This window comes from Uranotaenia lowii, chromosome 2, assembly GCF_029784155.1.
Source record: "Uranotaenia lowii strain MFRU-FL chromosome 2, ASM2978415v1, whole genome shotgun sequence".
In the NCBI taxonomy this organism is placed as follows: Eukaryota; Metazoa; Arthropoda; class Insecta; order Diptera; family Culicidae; genus Uranotaenia; species Uranotaenia lowii.
In genome coordinates, this window is record NC_073692.1 from 113,122,424 (window position 1) to 113,142,491 (window position 20,068).

General features: G+C 34.3%; 1 protein-coding gene across 1 annotated transcript in view; it reads right to left on the bottom strand.

The window, feature by feature from the left end:
- The window catches only part of LOC129749053 (lachesin-like), a 138,900-nt gene extending 125,137 nt beyond the window's left edge, over nt 1–13,763 (bottom strand). The window contains exon 1 of the mRNA XM_055743877.1: nt 13,019–13,763. Within this exon, the coding sequence (XP_055599852.1) occupies nt 13,019–13,103 (85 nt within the window). The 5' untranslated portion in view covers nt 13,104–13,763. The remainder of the gene's footprint in view (nt 1–13,018) is intronic.
- Between the last annotated feature and the right edge of the window lie 6,305 nt (nt 13,764–20,068).

Sequence of the window (20,068 nt, forward strand, 5' to 3'; positions counted from 1 at the left end):
CCCGGTTTTTCCCGGTTCGCTAGCAACCCTGAACATCCGATAATATCATCTGGTTGAAAATAATCGACTGAAAACACGAGGGGCATTATTATGGAAGAAATAGAAAGCATTGAAATAATCGCTCAAGGTTTTTTCATTGAAAACTCAACAGAATAGTCGACCGAATATTCGGCCGAATATTCGTTTGGCCGAATAGTTGAAAAGGTCAATATTCGGTATTCGGCCGTTCGCCGAATACCACTATTCGGTACATCTCTAACTGATACGCTCTGCAAAATCAAGAAAATGGAGGAGGGGTCAGAAATCCGTAAGTACCCAAGCAAGCTCGAAAGAACCCCAGCAGAAAAACTAATAAGACGGTTTATACCCAGGACCCCGTTTTTCGCAAAATCTTTTCTTTTGGCCAACTCTTTTGGATAATACCCTTGCAAAATCCTTTGGCAAAGCGTTCGCTACGTTGCAACCACACCTCCCACCCATCAATCACCATCCATCTGGCGAGCATCCGTGGTACCACCGACGAATCCGGTCGAATCTGATCATCACCACCGTGGTGAAATCTCGGGGGAACAGTCGACGATTCGTATCGCCGCACCAGCGGCAAAAATTACCGGCGAACCGGTGCTAAATCCGCCCGCTTTCCATCGCCACCATTGGCGAAGAACTTCCGGTGGATCAGCCACGAATCGTCTACATCTGATCCAGTGGCGAAGAAATCCCGATAAACCGGTGCTGAATCCGAGTCTTCCGATCGCCGCATCTGTGGCGAAGAACATGCGGCGGAAAAGCCGCCAATTCGGACTGAGTTCCAGCGCAGCACCAGTGGAAAAGGATCCCGGGAAAGCCAGTAAGTAACACGCGGTCTTAGAAAGATAGGAGGGATGAATTCGTCAAAATGTTGCCCAATACACGCAAAATAAACTATATCTTGATTTTATTCATTTGTGGCACCGACCACGATCTGCCCCTATAATACTCATCAAAATGGGCCCAGGCAAGTTGGTCGATTGCTTTCACCGATTGATGGTCCGGATGTGTGACACAGAACAGTTACCGGAGGAGTGAAAGGAGGGGGAAATATGCTCTATCTACAAGAAGAACGACAAATTTGTCTTGATAACTAAAGAGCGTTCACTGTCCTCAATGCCGCCTACAAAGTGCTGTTCCGAATCCTACTCCGTCGTCTAACGCCACAAACAAACAGATTTGTGGGAAGTCATCAGGCCGGCTTCATGGAGGGTGATAAACGACAGATCAGATCTTCACATTTCGGAAAGTTCTTCAAAAATGCCGTGAACACCAAGTCCCTACGCACCATCTTTTCATCGAATTTAAAGCCGCATACGACACGATCGACCATGACAAGCTATGGAAAATCATGGACGAGAACGGCTTTTCCGGGAAGCTGACCAGACTAATCAAGACGATGAATGGATGGTTTTAAAACCATTTTACGCTAGGTATGGGGAAGTGTTCCTAAATGCGCATATTGGGTAATATGCGCATATAGCCGATTGACGATATGGCTGGAGATTCAACATTTCTAATCAGTGCATTTTGAGGAGAATGAGCTTTTGATACATGGCACGAAAAAATAAAATTGTTACATAAAGTCAAAAAAATTTTAAAATTCAAACAAGATTTTTGTCGGTTTTGTTAAAATATATTGAACATTAATTATCGTGCGTACAGAACCTATAAACACAAATTTTCATGGTTTCTTTTTCTTATTCATCTGGAAATCGGAAATTCAACAAATTGAAGCTTTTGGCAAAGTTTTGAATGATCAGATATTGGAATAAGAGAAAGGTTTTGAATGCCCATATCAGGCAGGTTAAATGGCTATATCAAGAAAAATCAGATAAGTCTTATAATTTTTTTTACTTTTTATCATTTAAACATTAAATCTACGCACTAATCACCATCTTAGAGTGAAAATAGATGAACTTAATACTTATCCGATAAAAATACGACGTACTCAAAATATTACCATGAAATAAGACCATATGGCATCTCTAACTATGTTTCATCCAGAAGAACTAGGGAAAACTAAAATTTCGACAAAATTTCAGCCTTGACGTATGGTCAACATCCGTTTCTACTATATTCAATTAATTAATATCAAAATATTGCAAGTGTAAATGAAAAATAACTAAGATAAAAATATGCGTATATAGCCTGCCGGTTTCGGAAATCGGCTATTTTGACTACCTTTACTATAAAATTATTTTCGCAAAAACTGTAAGAGATTTTGACAGAAGAATTGCTCTAACGTATATAAAACAGATTTCCGCTTATGTGCTTATAATTTTTAGACTCCTATCTTTTGGAATATGGGAGAAAATGAGTACTTTCCATAATATCCGCATATAGCCCTCCTCTCCCCTACAAAATTCGGTCAGTTGAATACAAAATTTTTGAACCAAAAAAAAATTTTTTTTCTTGAAAATAACTTGCTTATTTTAAATTTTGACACAAATTTGTTTCTTTTTTGATGTGACGTGTAAAATTTTGTTCAAACAAATTAAAAAAATAAAATATACAAGTTATGTCAAAATTTTTGGACCCAGAAGTTATTTAAAATCATTTTTTTTAAAGCGAACTTTGTTCTCGACATCCTAATCTACCATTTGGAGGGTGAGCTCAAAGATTATGCATTTTGGGACAAACTACTGCACATAGTTCCGTTGCCTCGTCTCGCTTTCGAAAAAATACAAGAGTAAAATGTACACTTGGGGTGTCACAAAAATGAATAATGTCAGGGAATCTGGAGGCTCACTCTCCAAATGGTAAATTTGTATGTGGAGAACAAACTTTTGAAAGGGGCCGACTAAAAAAATCATGTTCAGAGGTTGCGCAAACGCGATCTTTGAAAAAAGACCACTTTCAAAAGATGTGGTTTAAAAAAATTCTGGGTCCAAAAATTTTCAAAATTTTCTATATTCTATATTTTTTTCTATTTAGTCTGGGTTAAATTCTATGCTTAAAAATTAACAATGAACCAAATTTGTATCAAAATTAAAAATAAGCAAGCTATTTTAAGGAAAAAAAAAGTTTTTTTTGGTCCAAGAATTTTGTATTCAACTGACCAAAATGTGAACCTAGCGTTAAATGTCTTTGATACCAATGCCATCAAAAGAAGCCGATTTTTTGTGCACTTAATTTTTGCTCAACATAGCATGTTGTTTGTATCATTGTGTGAAGAGCTATTTACGGTTTAATCCTTAATAAAAAAGTTTGAGAGGTTGTATATAAGACACAACCACAAGATTTACGTAGAATTACGACCTCTTTTTTCTATCAATTTTACGAAATTTTGATCAATGTTTTATTTCAAATTTGTCATTATTGAATAATATTGCCTTTCATATACAATTTTCGAAAGTTTGTATCAACGAGAACTCGAAGGTTCAACAACAAGTAAATTATTGGTTATTCTTATTCTGGTTCATGCAGATGTGAACCAGCCTGTGGCTGAAAACCTCTCAAATACAGATATAAGAAAATATGGTACATTTAATTTTTTGTTGCTATCGCAAGTGGCGTTTGTAGTCAACCTTAACCCATTAATACTGCAATATGTTAACCAAATAGTCACAAGCTCTAGCGCCACCCCCCTAAGCATTGTTATACTATCGCAAAAGCGATAAAGCCAAGCCCGAGTAGAAATTTCATGTGTTAAGTTCAAAAGTAGTTGGGCGACTAATCAAATTCGCTCAAATTTTTATTTTATATGCCGAAAATATCATAGCGTACCCAAAATAAAGGTATTGCGCAGGCATGTCAAACTGGGGGTCGCATGCGGCCCGCGGCCTTGGTCAATGCGGCCCGCGTAGCCTCGTCTTAAATTGTCACAAAAGAAACACCACTGATTTTAATGTAAAAAATTACTGCAAAAAACTAAAGTTAAATGTAACGTTTTCAACTTAATTAAAGTTCCAACATGTCCAACCAGTTTCAGATAGGTACTTTAAATTTTATCCGTTCCCGTGGCTTGAAGCATCGCCAATTTTCGACATTTTTGGAAGACATTAGACATGAATTAGATTGTGTTTCCTACTACACAGAAGTACGCTGGCTTTCCTGCTACGAGAGGAAATAATATTATTTTTGGAAATGAAAGGTGAACCTGATGAACATTTTCAAGCAGAGCAGGGCAGGGTTCAGGATTTGGCATTTGCCGTTGATCTTACTGGCCACCTGCAAGATTTGAACTTAAAACTTCAAGGATAAAAAAAAATATCATAGCTGCTTGTGCTGATGTTAAAAACTTTCAAGCGAAGTTACGGTTATGGATCAACCAAATTTCCAAAGAAAACCTTGTGCACTTCTCTAAGTGTCAAGAACTGAAAAAATCAAATGAGGCTTCATTATTTGGTAAATACGTACTGCACCTAGAATTGTTGCTAGATGCATTCAAAAGCCGTTTTCGTGACTTTAATTCATACGAGCAAGAATTTTCGTTGTTTGTATCTCCATTTTCGTTTGCTCCTGAAAATGCTGCTGATAATTTGCAACTAGATTTGATAGAGCTGCAGTGCGATTCATTATTAAAAGCGAAATACATTTAAGTGGCTGTACCAAAATTTTAAAGCTATTTGCCTGAAAGCTACGTTCAGTTACGGAAATTTTTTGCCAGAATCCTTGCTATGTTTGCAAGTTCCTATCTATGTGAGCAGTTTTTTCCATAATAAAAGCTACAAAAACTCCTCATCGTTCGAGATTATCTGATAAAAATTTATCACCAATAATGAAAGTGTCAGTTACAAATAAACTTCAACATGATATTAATAAACTAGTAACTCAAAAAGATGTCAAGCATCAGGACAATAGATATAATGCATTATAATAAAATAGTAAAAGAATGTTAAACATTAAAAGCTTTGATTAATATTTAACGCAAAATTTCATTCCAAGTTTACTTACCTATAACTATATTCCATTGTAATGTATCTAATCTCCGCGAAACTAATATGTTATGTTTTCTAACTGATTTTGGCTGCGGCCCTCTACGTCATAGAAAATTTTTAATGCGGCCAGCACACCTAAACGAGTTTGACATGCCTGGTATAGCGCAAAGCAGAATACAGAAAAAAGGTGGAACGCACGTGATGCACACTCAGCCGAAAAAGGAACGTTAAATTTACCTGGATTTTCACGTAGCCACTCGTTACGTGAATTTTTGCCTGGTTTACGTGAAGCACTTAGCAGTTAATAAAAAAAACACTTGATTCCTACGTGAAATTCACATAGTTGAGTGCTGTCAAAACAAAGACACATTCGATTTACGTGAGAATCCAGTGATCCGCCAAGTACAGAGGGATTTGGTGCATTTTATGTGATGATCACGTAAACCTGACAGGCTCATTCACGTAAAACCTGTGTGAAGGAATACCAGTTCTCAAGATGACGTGGATCAGATAGTTTGTGCATAAAGACGAAAAAACCTGAGTAATGGAGAAGCTGATATGCACTTCGTAAGTAATAAATAGAATATTGTTGTTTGGTTGCTATTCCCGAATAGAAAAACATTGTGAAAAAACCATGAGTTTCATTTTCACATTACCATGTATTTTATGGTTGCCGCTATAAATATCATGGTACAAGAAACCTTGAATGTACTGTCAAATTCATCGTTTTCAACAGTGAAATATACGGTTTAGACCAAAATTACCATGAAAATAGGGGGTTGTTAAGCAACTTAACCATGAAAAAATCAACTTTTTTCCATACAGTTCAGAACACATAAATATATAGTTCATGGTAATAACAGCTTCCAAATTTCCTCAGGAAAGCTATGAAATTCAATGTTATTTAATGATTTTTTATGGTTTTAAGGAAGATTAAATGCAATGTTATTTCGTGATCTCATTAAATAATTGTTGTGTTTAGTTTTCGTTTATATTAAATTTATTTCATTATCATGTTTCACACATCCCATATTCAAACATATTTATATATTTTGTAATAAAAAAACTTAATAACACAACACTGCACCAGATTGCTGCCAACTTTCCCACCAGCTGGAATACATTACGTATTACGAGACTCCGGTCAAGTGGTTCCTTACCATTTCTTCACAGGCTTGTGGGAAGGGATTATGTCGCTGGAAATAATAAAAAAAGATTATAAATATGATTCTTTCTTTCAAGCTTCGATACTACTCACCATTTTGATCATATTGATGGTTATTTTTGGCGAAAAATCATCGAAAAATGTGCCGACCACAATTCTTTGAGCAAAACAAAATTGCCGTGGCTGTCAAAATCCCACACGAAAAATTGAAGATGTGTAAATTTTTGTACTAAAGGCTAGGATGTACTTTTTACCATGAAGTACATAATCACCTTCGAATTCATTATAAAATGAATGTGACGACCATGGTTCCTGCTATTCGGGTTAACATCTTTCTTTTTTTCAACAGGATTCTAAATTGAAGCAGCTGGGACGGTCAAGCAACCGCTTAAGAAAAAAATATCTCCGAGTTAGTGATCAATGAATAAGTGAATTGTTAAAAGTGTCAATTTAAAAGTGGAAATTGAAATTTCATATGTTATGTAAGTGCAAGTGTTACATTATTTTGTCAAATAAAAAGTTTACTTTTGAAGTCCAAACATTTTCATTTAAACCATCCGAAAAACCTCCCTACGTAATATAACAATAAAATCTACGTGAATTGTACGTAGCAGAACGAATCCTTACCCACTACGTTGATCTCACATACAACTCATATGAAAATTACGTGAATTCTGATTGCTGCGCGAGCTCTGTTTGCTACCTGAAATTCACGTAGGTTTCACGTGATTTTCATGGTGCAAAAATCCATGTACATTTTCACGTAGCGTTCATGTGAAGAGTTTTTTCGGTGCAGAGTATCGACGAGCAAAAGCTTGCTTTGATCAGTTGGTTTTTCTCCCGGCTTAAGCAAAAGTACACTGCCGGCCAACAGTTGGGGATCACCCCTTAAAAACATGGAAACACACTTATCAAAACACATTTTTAAAACGTTGTGCAAATAAATTGTCTTGTACTTGAAATTATCAAAATAACTACTGAAGTTATCGACGAAAAGTTTTGGATCACCCCGCAGTATTATGTATTGGCCAAAAGTTTGGGATTGGTCTTAAAAATATGCAATTTTATTACTTCTGTATCTCTGTAATCAAGCAACGTATCGCAAATCTCATAAGCTTATTTGAAAGTTCATGTGTTGTAATTGATCTTAGTCATACTTCATGAAAACTTCAACTAAAGGTTGATTATTTTCCAATAATTTTTACAAAAAATGTGACTGTTCCCTTGAAATATGTTTTGAACAAAACTTACGAGGTGCTGAGGATCTGTTTGCCTTAACACATACTTTTTGCTCATGATCTTTTGAATGATATCAAAAGATGTGAAATATTCGTCAGTTGGCTGAGATATTACTGAACAAAATTTTCATGTTTTGGAAAGGAGATCCCAAACTTTTGGCCGGCAGTGCACGAACGTATATCGGGTAGAATGAACCAAAGTTGTCATGAAAATATTTGGAAAAAATATTCAATGCAATGCTTAAACTCTCAATTTGTAGTCCTGAGATGAACTATTTTTGGTTGTTGCAGCAGCTGCAGCTTTCGTAGCCGCTTTGGCTGCTTGCCCTCAGACAGTCAGATAGCGAGTCTCATGCGGCAATCAACTGAATGATGCTTCTGGCAGCTTTCATTTTCACCTTTTTTCTGCTGACTTAGCTGGGGCCTCGGAGGGAGCTCTCGGTTGCTTGGCGTTTGTTGAGTGAGTAGGCAGCTATAGAGCCGGGACTGTAGACACGAACGAAAGCATCACAGAAATTTTTATACGAATGAAGCTCGGCAGTTATATTTATAACTTTCCAAGCTCATATTCGTATATGCACTTCATTGATATTGGTGTACCAACACACAGCCGAAATAAAACATTGTTCGGAAAAGATGTCCGTGAAAGAGGCGTTTTTCGTGACGTGAGAACCGCTTGCGAATTTCAATTTGCACCCCTATAGTGTTGCCGTAAGACGTAATTCTACGTCAAAACACAATTTAGGATTATTTTTATTAAATTCATCAAATTCGTCTTAATAAATACCAACTTGAAAATCAAAACACTCAAGTGTTTTGAGACATTGTGTTTTGAAGAGGCAGAAAAAATGATTTTTCATTAACTTTTTTTTTCTTTACCAATTTAGTGCTTAGTTATGTAAATTTTATCAAAAATTCAAGTAAGACTAACATTTCACCTGCAGACTGCAACTCGATTGGACTTAAAACATAAAAGTTATGGCGGTTCAAAGATTGTATTTTGGTGGTAAATTGTCGTTCAAACACGCAATGAGTACATTTTACTCATTGCGTTTTACAGAACAATTTGTTTCCAAAATACAATCTTTGAACCACCATAACCTAACCATTCCTCAGACAGTTAACGATTTAATAAACATGATCATTGTGCAAGTCGTTTGTATGTAATGAAAATGTAATGATGTTTTTCCGAGGAGTAGGCGTGTGCTTCGAGACGGACGGACGAAAAAAAATCGGGCTCTTAAAGTTTTTCTCGAAATTGGATTTGTGGAAATGTGGATTTTCATCGAAAATGGCTCCAGTGTTAATTTTACCATTGAGTTTCAAGCGTCTTTAATGTTTTACATCAAGAAACAACCCCGGCCGGTCATTAGCACTACTTTGTTCGACGTACGGACGGAGTTCGAGCGACAATGGATTGCAAGCAGGATTGATACCGGACGTCTGAAAATCCCAACCATTCTACAACTTACCGAAGCTAAGTATCTTTTGATTAGTGTTCTCATAATTTCCTATTCACAATATGGGAATAAGATTCCGATTATGGTACCAAGAAGTATGTTTTTTTAACTGCGTTTCTCAAAAAAGAGGTGCTTTAAGCAAATTTTGAATTTTCATAAGAAAAATTGTAGTTCAACCATCTGAGCAAATTATAAGACCTTTTGGGTCTTTCTGATCATAATTTAGCAGTTTTGGTCGAGTTAAGTTTTAAACAAACTAAAGCATTGATTACTCAAATAAGATTTGAAGATTGCGTGTTGATGTAAATTGTTTACCCGGGTATGGGGCACTCAATTCGAACTTTTGAAAGTTGAATAACGATAAAAACTAAGTTCATGTTTTAGGTTTTGGTAGTTTAGGTAGGATGAAATTCCTGCATATTTACGTAAATTAAACCGCCCATAGCAAACGAGGGGCCCTTTAAAAGGATGATTGATACGTTATCTATTTTATTTTCGATAAAGTCATCATTTACAGATTAAAAAGCAACTACTTGCGTTTTATTCAACCATGATAAGAATTTATCTGAGGCACTTGCCAAAAATAAAAATTTCTAACACTGTTCCACAATCCAAGGAAATTTCGAAACGAAGGAATTCTTAATTATATTAATTCTTGAAAAAGCTTATCAATAATTTCTAGATCAATGTTTTTTTTTTTAAATAACGAAGTGATAAGAAAGCAAACATAACTCAACTTTTCTAAAGAAAGGAAAGAGGGTAGAACAGAAAATGATAAATCATTTCTTAGGTCTAATCAATAAATTAATGTAAATTGTAGCCAATCAGTAAATCAATGTTTAAAAATTGTGAAACAGAACTTTCCCAGATAAACATTTTGTACTGTCCTCTAAACAGGCTTGTAATCATTTAAAGCATTGTTCCTTTCATGTTACAGTTTATATGGAACGGTTTATGTGTATTATTCTATAGTTGATAAAAAAACAAGGCTCCAATGAATGTTAGCTTGATATTTTGAATTGTGTGTGTGAATTAAAAACTTTTTTATAAAAGAAAGTAAATGTTAATTCATTGATTTTGTTATTTAAAAAAATATTCCTAGTTCAACTGAAAACTTTTTATAAATATATCAAGTAATTTCCTTTATTGATCAGATAATATAGATCATTTTACAGTAAATTTTAAAATTTTACCAGGAAACATAGAAAATTTATTATAGAAAACTTAAATCGTTACACTTGTCAAAAGTGTCTCCTGATCATATCCTTTCACCCAACGCTCCAACCCCAAATTTTTTGCTAGGATGCAGAGGTGACCTCGGTCCTAAAGCGCAACATTGTTCTTTCATCCCTTTCTCTCTTTTCCAATCTATCTATTAAATACTAGGACGTGGCCGGCGCCGTTATTGATGATTAAAGAGAGAGCATCAGTTTTGGGTATTGTGAATGTGCTGTCAGTCCCAGACACCTTTCATTTGACCTTTGAACAAAATTGGTGGCCTCGGTCAATCACGGAGTAGCAACCATTGGCGATGTGGAATTCGTTCTACTGAGCCACGCCTGCGATCATGGGATTCGAAATGCATTTAACCAACGAAGAGTTAAAAAGCCTATTGATGAAATACTATGCCTATACTATGAAATTTTAATAAAGCATTTCGGGTTCAATGTTTAAAGGTGGATGTGAGTAGTCAATCAAGCTAAGCTAAGCTAAGCTAATGAAAATGTAATGATGTTTTTCCGTATTCTACGTGGTCTGTTCTAAATATCCTGACTGAAATGTTTCGAAAAAAAAATTTGTGATGATTTTCCTTATTTTCTTCTGAATTTTTTGTCGATTAATGACATCATTTGTTAAACATTATTTTTATCGAGATTCTGGGTGGAGAGTTTTGAAGAAAAAAAGTTTTTATTCCTTTTCATAGATTTATAGAAATTGAAGCATTATGATTAAAGCGATTTTAAAACTTTTCATCCCATGGGGCCCCCCTGAGCCGGAGGGGGTGGCGGTTAATTGTCCCTTTTGCACGCCCTCATCTCCGCTTGATCCGGCTTCGAGTATTTAAAAAAATAATCAGACCATTTAAAAGCTTAAAAAAGCGCACACAATGCGTCATAAAGTCAGAAACGACAAAAATGGATATGCGTCACTTTGCCATATCACGATTCACATATAAGAGTTAATGAAAATTAATTTAAATGAACATTTTGATTATCATTCTAATAATTTAATCTTCTCGACCTGCTCTCGAGCAGACTTTCATGGCAAAATTATGGCTATGATCATTTAGTATCCGGGCAGTTACAAACGTGTGTATTTTAAAAACTATTCATTTGATCGAAAAACTTTATATGGAGGAAATGAAGGTGTTGATATGACATTTAATGTAAAAATATAAAAAAAAATATTTATCAATGATTTCAAGAAATACTCTAACTTTTTCTTAAAATCTCTTTTTTATTTTTGCACACTTTTTTCAGTCATGAATTGATTTATTTTTTTTACCACAGATGCAAAACCTTTGCAAAATCATGATATTTTACACAAACTCACCTGGAAAAAGCAATTGGAATCTGGTTGGAACTTTTTCATGAGTAGGCATCTCGAAGAATTTGATTTCTTAAATCCGGTTTTAACATAAATTTTGTTGTCCATCAGAACACATCTGTCATATTGCGTAAAAACCGGATGCACAGATTGCGATCTTTGGAACTGATCATTATTAGTTATTTACTTGGTGTCTACTAGTCAGGCAACACTTTTTGCCTGCCGGAAATGGATTTTTTTCGTTATTTAAGGAGTCTGCATTCAGTTATCCCCAAAAACCATAGACTTTTTACCATATTTAAGATCAAGGGTTGCACTCCGATGGTTGGTTTGAACTTCGTGTGGATCCTAGAGTGGCTCTTTATACTTCTTAACCATTTGGTTCGAAAAAAAAAAATCAGAAAAAACCAACAGTTTATGAGCTTTTAAGTCAACAATGAAGAATTTTCGAAGCGCAAAATGCGTAAAAGGAGCAAATTTGTGCAAAATTATTTTTACCATGTCTTTTTGCATCGTAAATATCTCAAACACACGTTAACTTAAAAATCTATCAAAAATAGGAAAGATAGTCCTTTTCAAAACCAACACAACGCTACTAAAGTTTGGCATATCTGAGCTCTATTAACGTAGCTATCACCGAAATAAAGTGCCCGGATACTAAATGATCATAGCCTTATATATCATTTTGCCATTATGTCTTGGAAGTAAAATTTGTTATCATTTTTCCCGAATAAAGGTGGTACCATGAACAAATTTGGGTCTCAATTTTCATATGTTTATACCATAATTATCCCAAGAATAGGTTTCACTAAAACCTTAACCATTTTAACATGAATTTTGAGAGCACAGCGATACCATTTTTGGTGTCGAATGCATTCAATATTCACCATCGATGTGTTATAAAATTTTCTCGGAAAAGGCTGGATTAACGAGGCAGCATAATACTTTCAGTTAAACTAGAATTTAGCAGAACTGTACATAAAGAAATTCCAAATATTTTTTTAGAGAAGGAAAAAAAATTGGTTAGTTATTATATTAGTTTTTTTTTTAGAAAATGACTTTGTTTAGAAGAGTTTTCAGATTCTTGATTATTTGTTTGTTGAAGAACTATTGGGAAAAGGTTCTAGTTTTGAAAATAAAGTTTACCACTTTGGTGCCTAAATTCTTTACTAAATTTTTTTTAGTACCTCACTTGGGTAATTGCTTTGAATTTAATAAAATTTAGGATATTTTTATGATGTCTGCTTCTGCTCTCAGAATCAATTCTACATGAACATTGACACTTCGCTGTTGTTGGTTGTTTAATTTTGCTTTAAAATGAAAGTAAATGAGCCTTGTTGATACCTAGATTGGCTAATATGGAAAATCTTCACCTATGGTGCTATCTTTTAACAATTGACAAAGAAATATTAATGCACTTTTAAATTATGTTGTAAAAAACATGTTGCAGTATGGCCTTCATTATTGTTATACCTCAATCCCCTGTATCATTCAATATTGAATAAAAATTGAAGATTTTGAAAATTTAATTAAAAAACTGATCAATACCTATTTAAATTTGTATAAATCTGTGCTTACACTTATCGAAAAAATTGTATCTTTAAAAACTAGGTTTAGGTGAAACAGGTATGAGTGACAAAAATGTTTTCCTAAATATTTTAAGAGTTATGTATTTTTTTCACTATCAGTTCAACTTACTTCCAGAGACATCCTTTTGCACACAGGTCACCACAAACTCCAGAAGCAAAAGTGCGACTAGTCTGAGCACCCGATTTGCACCCATCTCGGACCCTACGAAAAAATCAGTTGATATCCGGAACCGGTGAAAGTACTTCCCTGCTGTGATGGCCAGGGCACTGGACGCAGCAATTCAACCGTACTCCCGCAACGCGCCGGTTATTACAACAAGCTCCCCTTTCCGGAAGCAATGTGGCCGAAAAAATGCGGCAGCTATGTAAACCACTTGCACACCGTTTAATTATTTCGTTTTAATTACATAGCTTCGCCATTCAGGGCACAACAATTTGGCTGGTGACTTTCCTCGATAGTGTTTTGTGCCTCAAGCGTGTTGAAGTATCCTCCGTAGCACTCCTTAAAGGTCGAACTTGAGTTCATCACAGCAGCTGACCAAAGCTATGAAAACACTGTCAACATTTTATTAGTGACCAACTTAGCCCGTCTCATCAGCATATTTAATTGGAATCACATCAAACGAATGTCAAGAAGCCCACAGAATGGCGAATGGGTCTAGTCTAGCATCGACAGCCGGCATTCCAGGACTATTTTCTCCACCAACAGCAGCAATCTACTAAATAGAAGGGGGCAAACGGGTTAACCACTGGGATAATATCCTGATCCGGTCAAGAAAAACCAAACACTACCGGAGCTAGCGAGAGAGAGAAAGTCCATTATCGAGAAGCTAGTGAGCAACCGAAGACTCCGAACCGCGCCAGGTGTAAATATTAACTGACTCCAATTTTCCAGCGGCAAGTCAATTTGAAGCAAATTTCCAACCCCAAACATCAGCAAGCATTCTCTTGGTTTCGTCCTTGCGCTACCCCAAACCAAAATCCTTCGGTCGCCTTCAAGTCTTTCTTGATTGCAGCACCAAGAAAATCCGATGCCGTCGAGCAAATCCTCACACTTCGTTGGATAGGACTAGAGATCTTAGCCGACTTGCAACGAACCTGCTCGATGTTCGGGCTTAGTCGATTCGTGCTGCAAAAAGCTTCCTCGCTTCCATTTGCATTGAAGTCACTCGAAGGGCTTTCGACTATAAATGAATTGAGTTCTGGGGGAAATTGCTTTTCTTTGCTGCGACAAACGAGTGGGTGGCAGGGGGTTTAGATTATTGTTATGCTTTGATTCGACCAGCTGTTGTGCTGTGTCGGTGTCGTTCGTCGGCTCGTCGTCCTTCGTCGTAGCTTGTCGGTTGTCGGTTGTCGTCATCGACATCGTCGTCGGGTCGCTGATGTTGTTGTCATGCTTGTTTTCGTTGTCGGCACCGGCATTTATCGTTAGATGCTTGATACCGGCACTGGAGCGTGGAAGTTTTCTTCTTTCAGCTAGTGAAGGAAAAACGCTTGGGAAAACTGTGTGTGAGGATAGATCTACAGTGCGGGCTCAAAGTATTCAAACGTATCGATTGAGAAAGTTTTACTTGAGATTATACACAGAAAAAAATACTGAGCTTTACATTACATGTAAAATTTAATTTCATGTAAAATTCGGTCGGATGTGTTGTATACTATAACGCAGCCCTGAAAAAAACCATGCGATTCCTCATTCGGGTCAATTTGTTGTAATTTTACAGGACTTTTGCATGAAACGATGTTTGAAATCAAAAACATTGCAGTCGCGCACAGGGTGTGTCTTATTGTTTTCCAATTTTTATAAACGAAAAGTGAAAAGGAATCTTTTTAAAAAATTTCACCAAGAAACAAATAATGTTTTATTGCTTTAATTAAAAAACCTAAAAATAGCATATTACTTTAGAGAAATTTATAGACATAATTGGATGGAAGGGATATATTGTTCTAAGCTACACAGAAAAAAATACTGAGCTTTACATTTCATGTAAAATTTGATTTCATGTAAAATTCGGTCAGATGTGTTGTAAACTATAACGCAGCCCTGAAAAAAACCATGCGTTTCCGCATTCGGGTCAATTTGTTGTAATTTTACATGACTTTTGCATGAAACGATGTTTGAAATCAAAAACATTGCAGTCGCGCACAGGGTGTGTCTTATTGTTTTCCAATTTTATTAAATGAAAAGTGAAAAGAAATCTTTTTAAAAAATTTCACCAAGAAACAAAAAATGTTTTATCGCTTTAATTAAAAAAAACTAAAAATAGTATATTACTATAGAGAAATTTATAGACATTATTGGATAGAAGTGATATATTGTTCTAAGCTAAACAGTTGCCCACTTGTTCATTTCTAAACTTATTTTAAACATAAGAATAATTCTAACCGATAAGGTCGATTTGAAATCTAACATTTAAAAATGAATGGCACAAAAAGTAATCAAACTATTGATAAGAATTAAAAAAAGCGCAGAAAATGGTCAACAACATTCTTAATTTGTTGTTACAAAAATTTCAGCAAACTATAGCTATTTCTCTCTTTGTTCTTTGATTTAAGTATAAACGCATTAGTTAAAAAATCAGGCTCATGGACTTTTAAAAACATAAGTGAATCGTTTTGAGTTGTTTAATATTCATACCAACAAATGATTCGCTTCATTACTTCTTCCTCAAATCCCATCATTTTGCAAATGCATTTCAATGTACAACGAATTAATATCAAGTAATATTATTCAAAAAACATTCTAGGTGAACATAATGCTACCTACATTGAAAAAGAAAATTATTAAAAAAAACATCCATCCAAAAACTATGAACGAAACATAAAAGAAAATTTAGATACACCCTGTAGCAGAATCGTATCACAAACAAACACCGAACGGCCGACCGGTAAGCAGCGAGTTCGATTTGATGCGCCAGAAAAAATCTGTTTCAAATGTGGAGCTCGTGAATTTCGAGTAAGCACAAACATTTTGAACAACTTTTTAATCATTATCATGCTTTGTTGTAAGGCTAATGGCTAGAACTTGATAAATTATGAATTCAAAAACTAAAAAGGAATAATGAGAAGGAACAGTTTTATTGTTATGGTCATGTAAATTCACAATGGCATTTTTCTCTTATCGGGAATTTACATTACGTCATAAGTCATGTAAATTTAGTAGAAATAACTTGTTCCATTTATTTGCAGGTTGAAACATGTAAAAGCACACGATTATTTAATACTGTGTACACAGTTCCCCTCTTGTTCATTTCTAAACATATTTTAAACATTAGAATAACTCTAACCGATAAGGTTGATTTGAAATGTAACATTTAAAAATCAATGGCACAAAAAGTAGTCAAACTTTTGGTAAGAATAAAAAAAATGCAGAAAAAGATCAACAATATTCTTAATTTGTTGTCACAAAAATTTCAGCAAAATAAAGCTATTTTTCTCTTTGTTCTTGGATTTAAGCATAAACGTGTTAATTAAAAAAATCAGGCTCACACAAGTGAATTGTTTTGAGTTGTTTAATATTCATACAAACAAATGACTCGCTTCATTAACCCTTCCTCAAATTCCATCATTTTGCAAATACATTTCATTGTACAACGAATTGATAACAAGTAATATTATTTTAAAAACATTCTAGGTGAACATAATGCTACCTACATTGAAAAAGAAAATGATTTTTTTTTCTAAACCATCCATCCAAAAACTATGAACGAAACATAAAAAAAAATTCTGATACACCCTGTAGCAGAATCGTTTCAGAAACAAACACCGAACGGCCGACCGGTAAGCAGCAAGTTCGATTTGATGCGCCGAAAAAAAATCTGTTCAAAGTGTGGAGCTCGTGAATTTCGAGTAAACATAAACACTATGAACATCTTTTTAATCATTGTCATGCTTTTTTATAAGGCTGATGGCTAGAAGTTGATTAATTATTGATTCAAATACTAAACAAGAATAATGAGCCGGAACGGTTTTATTGTTATGGTCATGTAAATTCACAATGGCATTTTTCTCTTTTCGGGAATTTACATTACGTCATAAGTCATGTAAATTTAGTAGAAATAACTTGTTCCAATTATTTGCAGGTTGAAACATGTAAAAGCACAAGATTATTTAATACTGTGTAAATAAACCTACACAGTATTAAATAATCTTGTGCTTTTACATGTTTTAACCTGCAAATAAATGGAACAAGTTATTTCTACGTAATTTACATGACTTATGACGTAATGTAAATTCCCGAAACGAGAAAAATGCCATTGTGAATTTACATGACCATAACAATAAAACCGTTCCTTCTCATTATTCTTTTTTAGTTTTTGAATTCATAATTTATCAACTTCTAGCCACCAGCCTTACAACAAAGCATGACAATGATTAAAAAGTTGTTCAAAATGTTTGTGTTTACTCGAAATTCATGAGCTCCACACTTGAAACAGATTTTTTTCGGCGCATCAAATCGAACTTGCTGCTAACCGGTCGGCCGTTCGGTGTTTGTTTGTGATATAATTCTGCTACAGGGTGTATCTGAATTTTCTTTTATGTTTCGTTCAAAGTTTTTGGATGGATGATTTAAAAAAAAATGATTTTCTTTTTCAATGAAGGTAGCATTATGTTCACCTAGAATGTTTTTTGAATAATATTACTTGATATTAATTCGTTGTACTTTGAAATGTATTTGCAAAATGATGGGATTTTACTGAGGGGTAATGAAGCGAGTCATTTGTTTGTATGAATATTAAACAACTCAAAACGATTCACTAATAGTCCATGAGCCTGATTTTTTTAATTAACACGTTTATACTTAAATCCAAGAACAAAGAGATAAATAGCTTTAGTTTGCTGAAATTTTAACAACAAATTAGGAATATTGTTGATCTTTTTCTGCAATTTTTTTTATTCTTACCAAAAGTTTGACTACTTTTTGTGCCATTCATTTTTTAATGTTAGATTTCGAATCAACTTTATCGGTTAGAGTTATTCTTATGTTAAAAAAGGGTTAAAAATGAACAAGAGGGGAACTGTTTAGCTTAGAACAATATATCACTTCTATCTAATAATGTCTATAAATTTCTCTAGAGTAATATACTATTTTTAGGTTTTGTAATTAAAGCAATAAAACAATATTTGTTTCGTGGTGAAATTTTTGAAAAAGATTTTTTTTCACTTTTCATTTTTAAAAATTGGAAAACAATAAGACACACCCTGTGCGCGACTGCAATGTTTTTGATTTCAAACATCGTTTCATGCAAAAGTCATGTAAAATTACAACAAATTGACCCGAATGAGGAAACGCATGACTTTTTTCAGGGCTGCGTTATAGTATACAACACATCTGACCGAATTTTACATGAAATCAAATTTTACATGAAATGTAAAGTTCAGTATTTTTTTCTGTGTAAAGCTTAGTTCTTTTAGAAATGGGACACTTTATGGGCTCGTTTACTAGAAATCGGATATTCAAAATTTTGACAGCATTGAAAAGTACTATCTGATCTTTTTTTTTTAATTTAAAATTCACTCGTTTTTGAGACATTTACGATGCAAGAGAAAAAGAAAAAAATATTTTGCACAGTCTCTTAAAAAACATCATTATCAACTTGATGGTTGACAAAATCATTGAATATTCTAAGAATTACTGTGTGTGAGTGGTTGAAAAGTATGCAAACACTGTTAAAAATGACCACAAAGTTCAAATCAAGCATTAGAGTGGAGCACATGATCGACAACTACGGTTAAGGGTCATCATGAAAGTCAAGTCTCATAACAGCATTTTTAGTTTTGAATATGCGAAAAACTAAAGGTAGATCGCTGAAATGTCCAAACAAAATTTCTCCGCTGAAAGTGTTGCCCAGTAATGAGTCATTCAAACCTAACCTTAAACAACAATTTTTGTTTAAGCTGTACTGAGGCTATTATACAGATGATTTCTGATGATCGACAAAACTTATGAAATACCCTATTTCAAACAAACTCCAGCGTCTGAAACTTATTCCATGTCTACTCGTGGCAAGGTCGCGAGTATATAAAAGTATGTATTTACTGGTTGTGGTAAAAAATATAAAGATTTTCCAAAATTCTGCTCCTGGGAAAAAACAACAATTTTCAAAACTTTTGTTTTCGGTGTTTTAAAAATCCCAAAAAGAGTATCTAATCTCGTATTACCCTTTGCAACCTACGATTTTAACTAACCGATTACTCTTCAAGTTCAATCTCATGATGGTTTAACTTCGTAATTGTCAGATTTCGCTAGCAGAAATCCCATTAAAACGCCTTAAATTGGCTTAAAAATAATCAAGTTTTGTTAATTTCAATACAGCATTATCCACTAAATTGCCCTCATTTTCTTTTAAAGAAAAGTATTTGACCAAAAAGTAGCAAAAATTGAAGGAGGAGGATGTAGCCACCTAAAATACAGATTTGATAAAGTATAAGTTTAAAAAACTGATCAATATCATGACTCAAAAAAGTGTGCGCTTGGCGATGGGAGGTACCAAGAACAAAACAAATTTTTTCATAAATTATTATAAAATAACCTTCATTTTCTTCATAGAAAGTATTAGGATCAAACGAACGGTTTTTGAGATACTCGCATTCGTATCTGTCTTATATCTAAAAGAGCTAAGCATAAGTAAGTAAGAAAATCTTTAAATAAAAATTGATTGAAGGTTCTAAAAGGTATTGCGTCATATTAAAACACAGTTAATACTCAAATTGTAAGCAACATCGACAAATATTAACAGCTTTGTATTGCGAAAGAGGATCATTGAAAAAAAAAAAACTAATAATTGAGTTTATGTTTGAAGTCTTAAGCCGAAATACAGCAAAAAAAAATTGAAAATATATCTCGGTCCATACCATTAATCTTATTATATATGTTGAGAGATTATTTTTAAAATTAAATTCATTCGTGGATTAAATCCGATCAGGAGAGCATATTTGTCCTCAAAACTGTCTCAAAGAGATATTAAAATCTGACTCAGGTAACTTTGATATTACAACTTTAATTTTTGTCGTTTCGAAAAAAAAAAAATAAAAACTGAAACAAACAATTGTTTTTTTCTGCCTCAATTTGCCTGCTTTAAAAGCATTTATTGGAATATTGAGGCCCTCATTCAAACACATGGTTCTCTGGTAGCGATCGTGCCTCTAACCCTGAAGG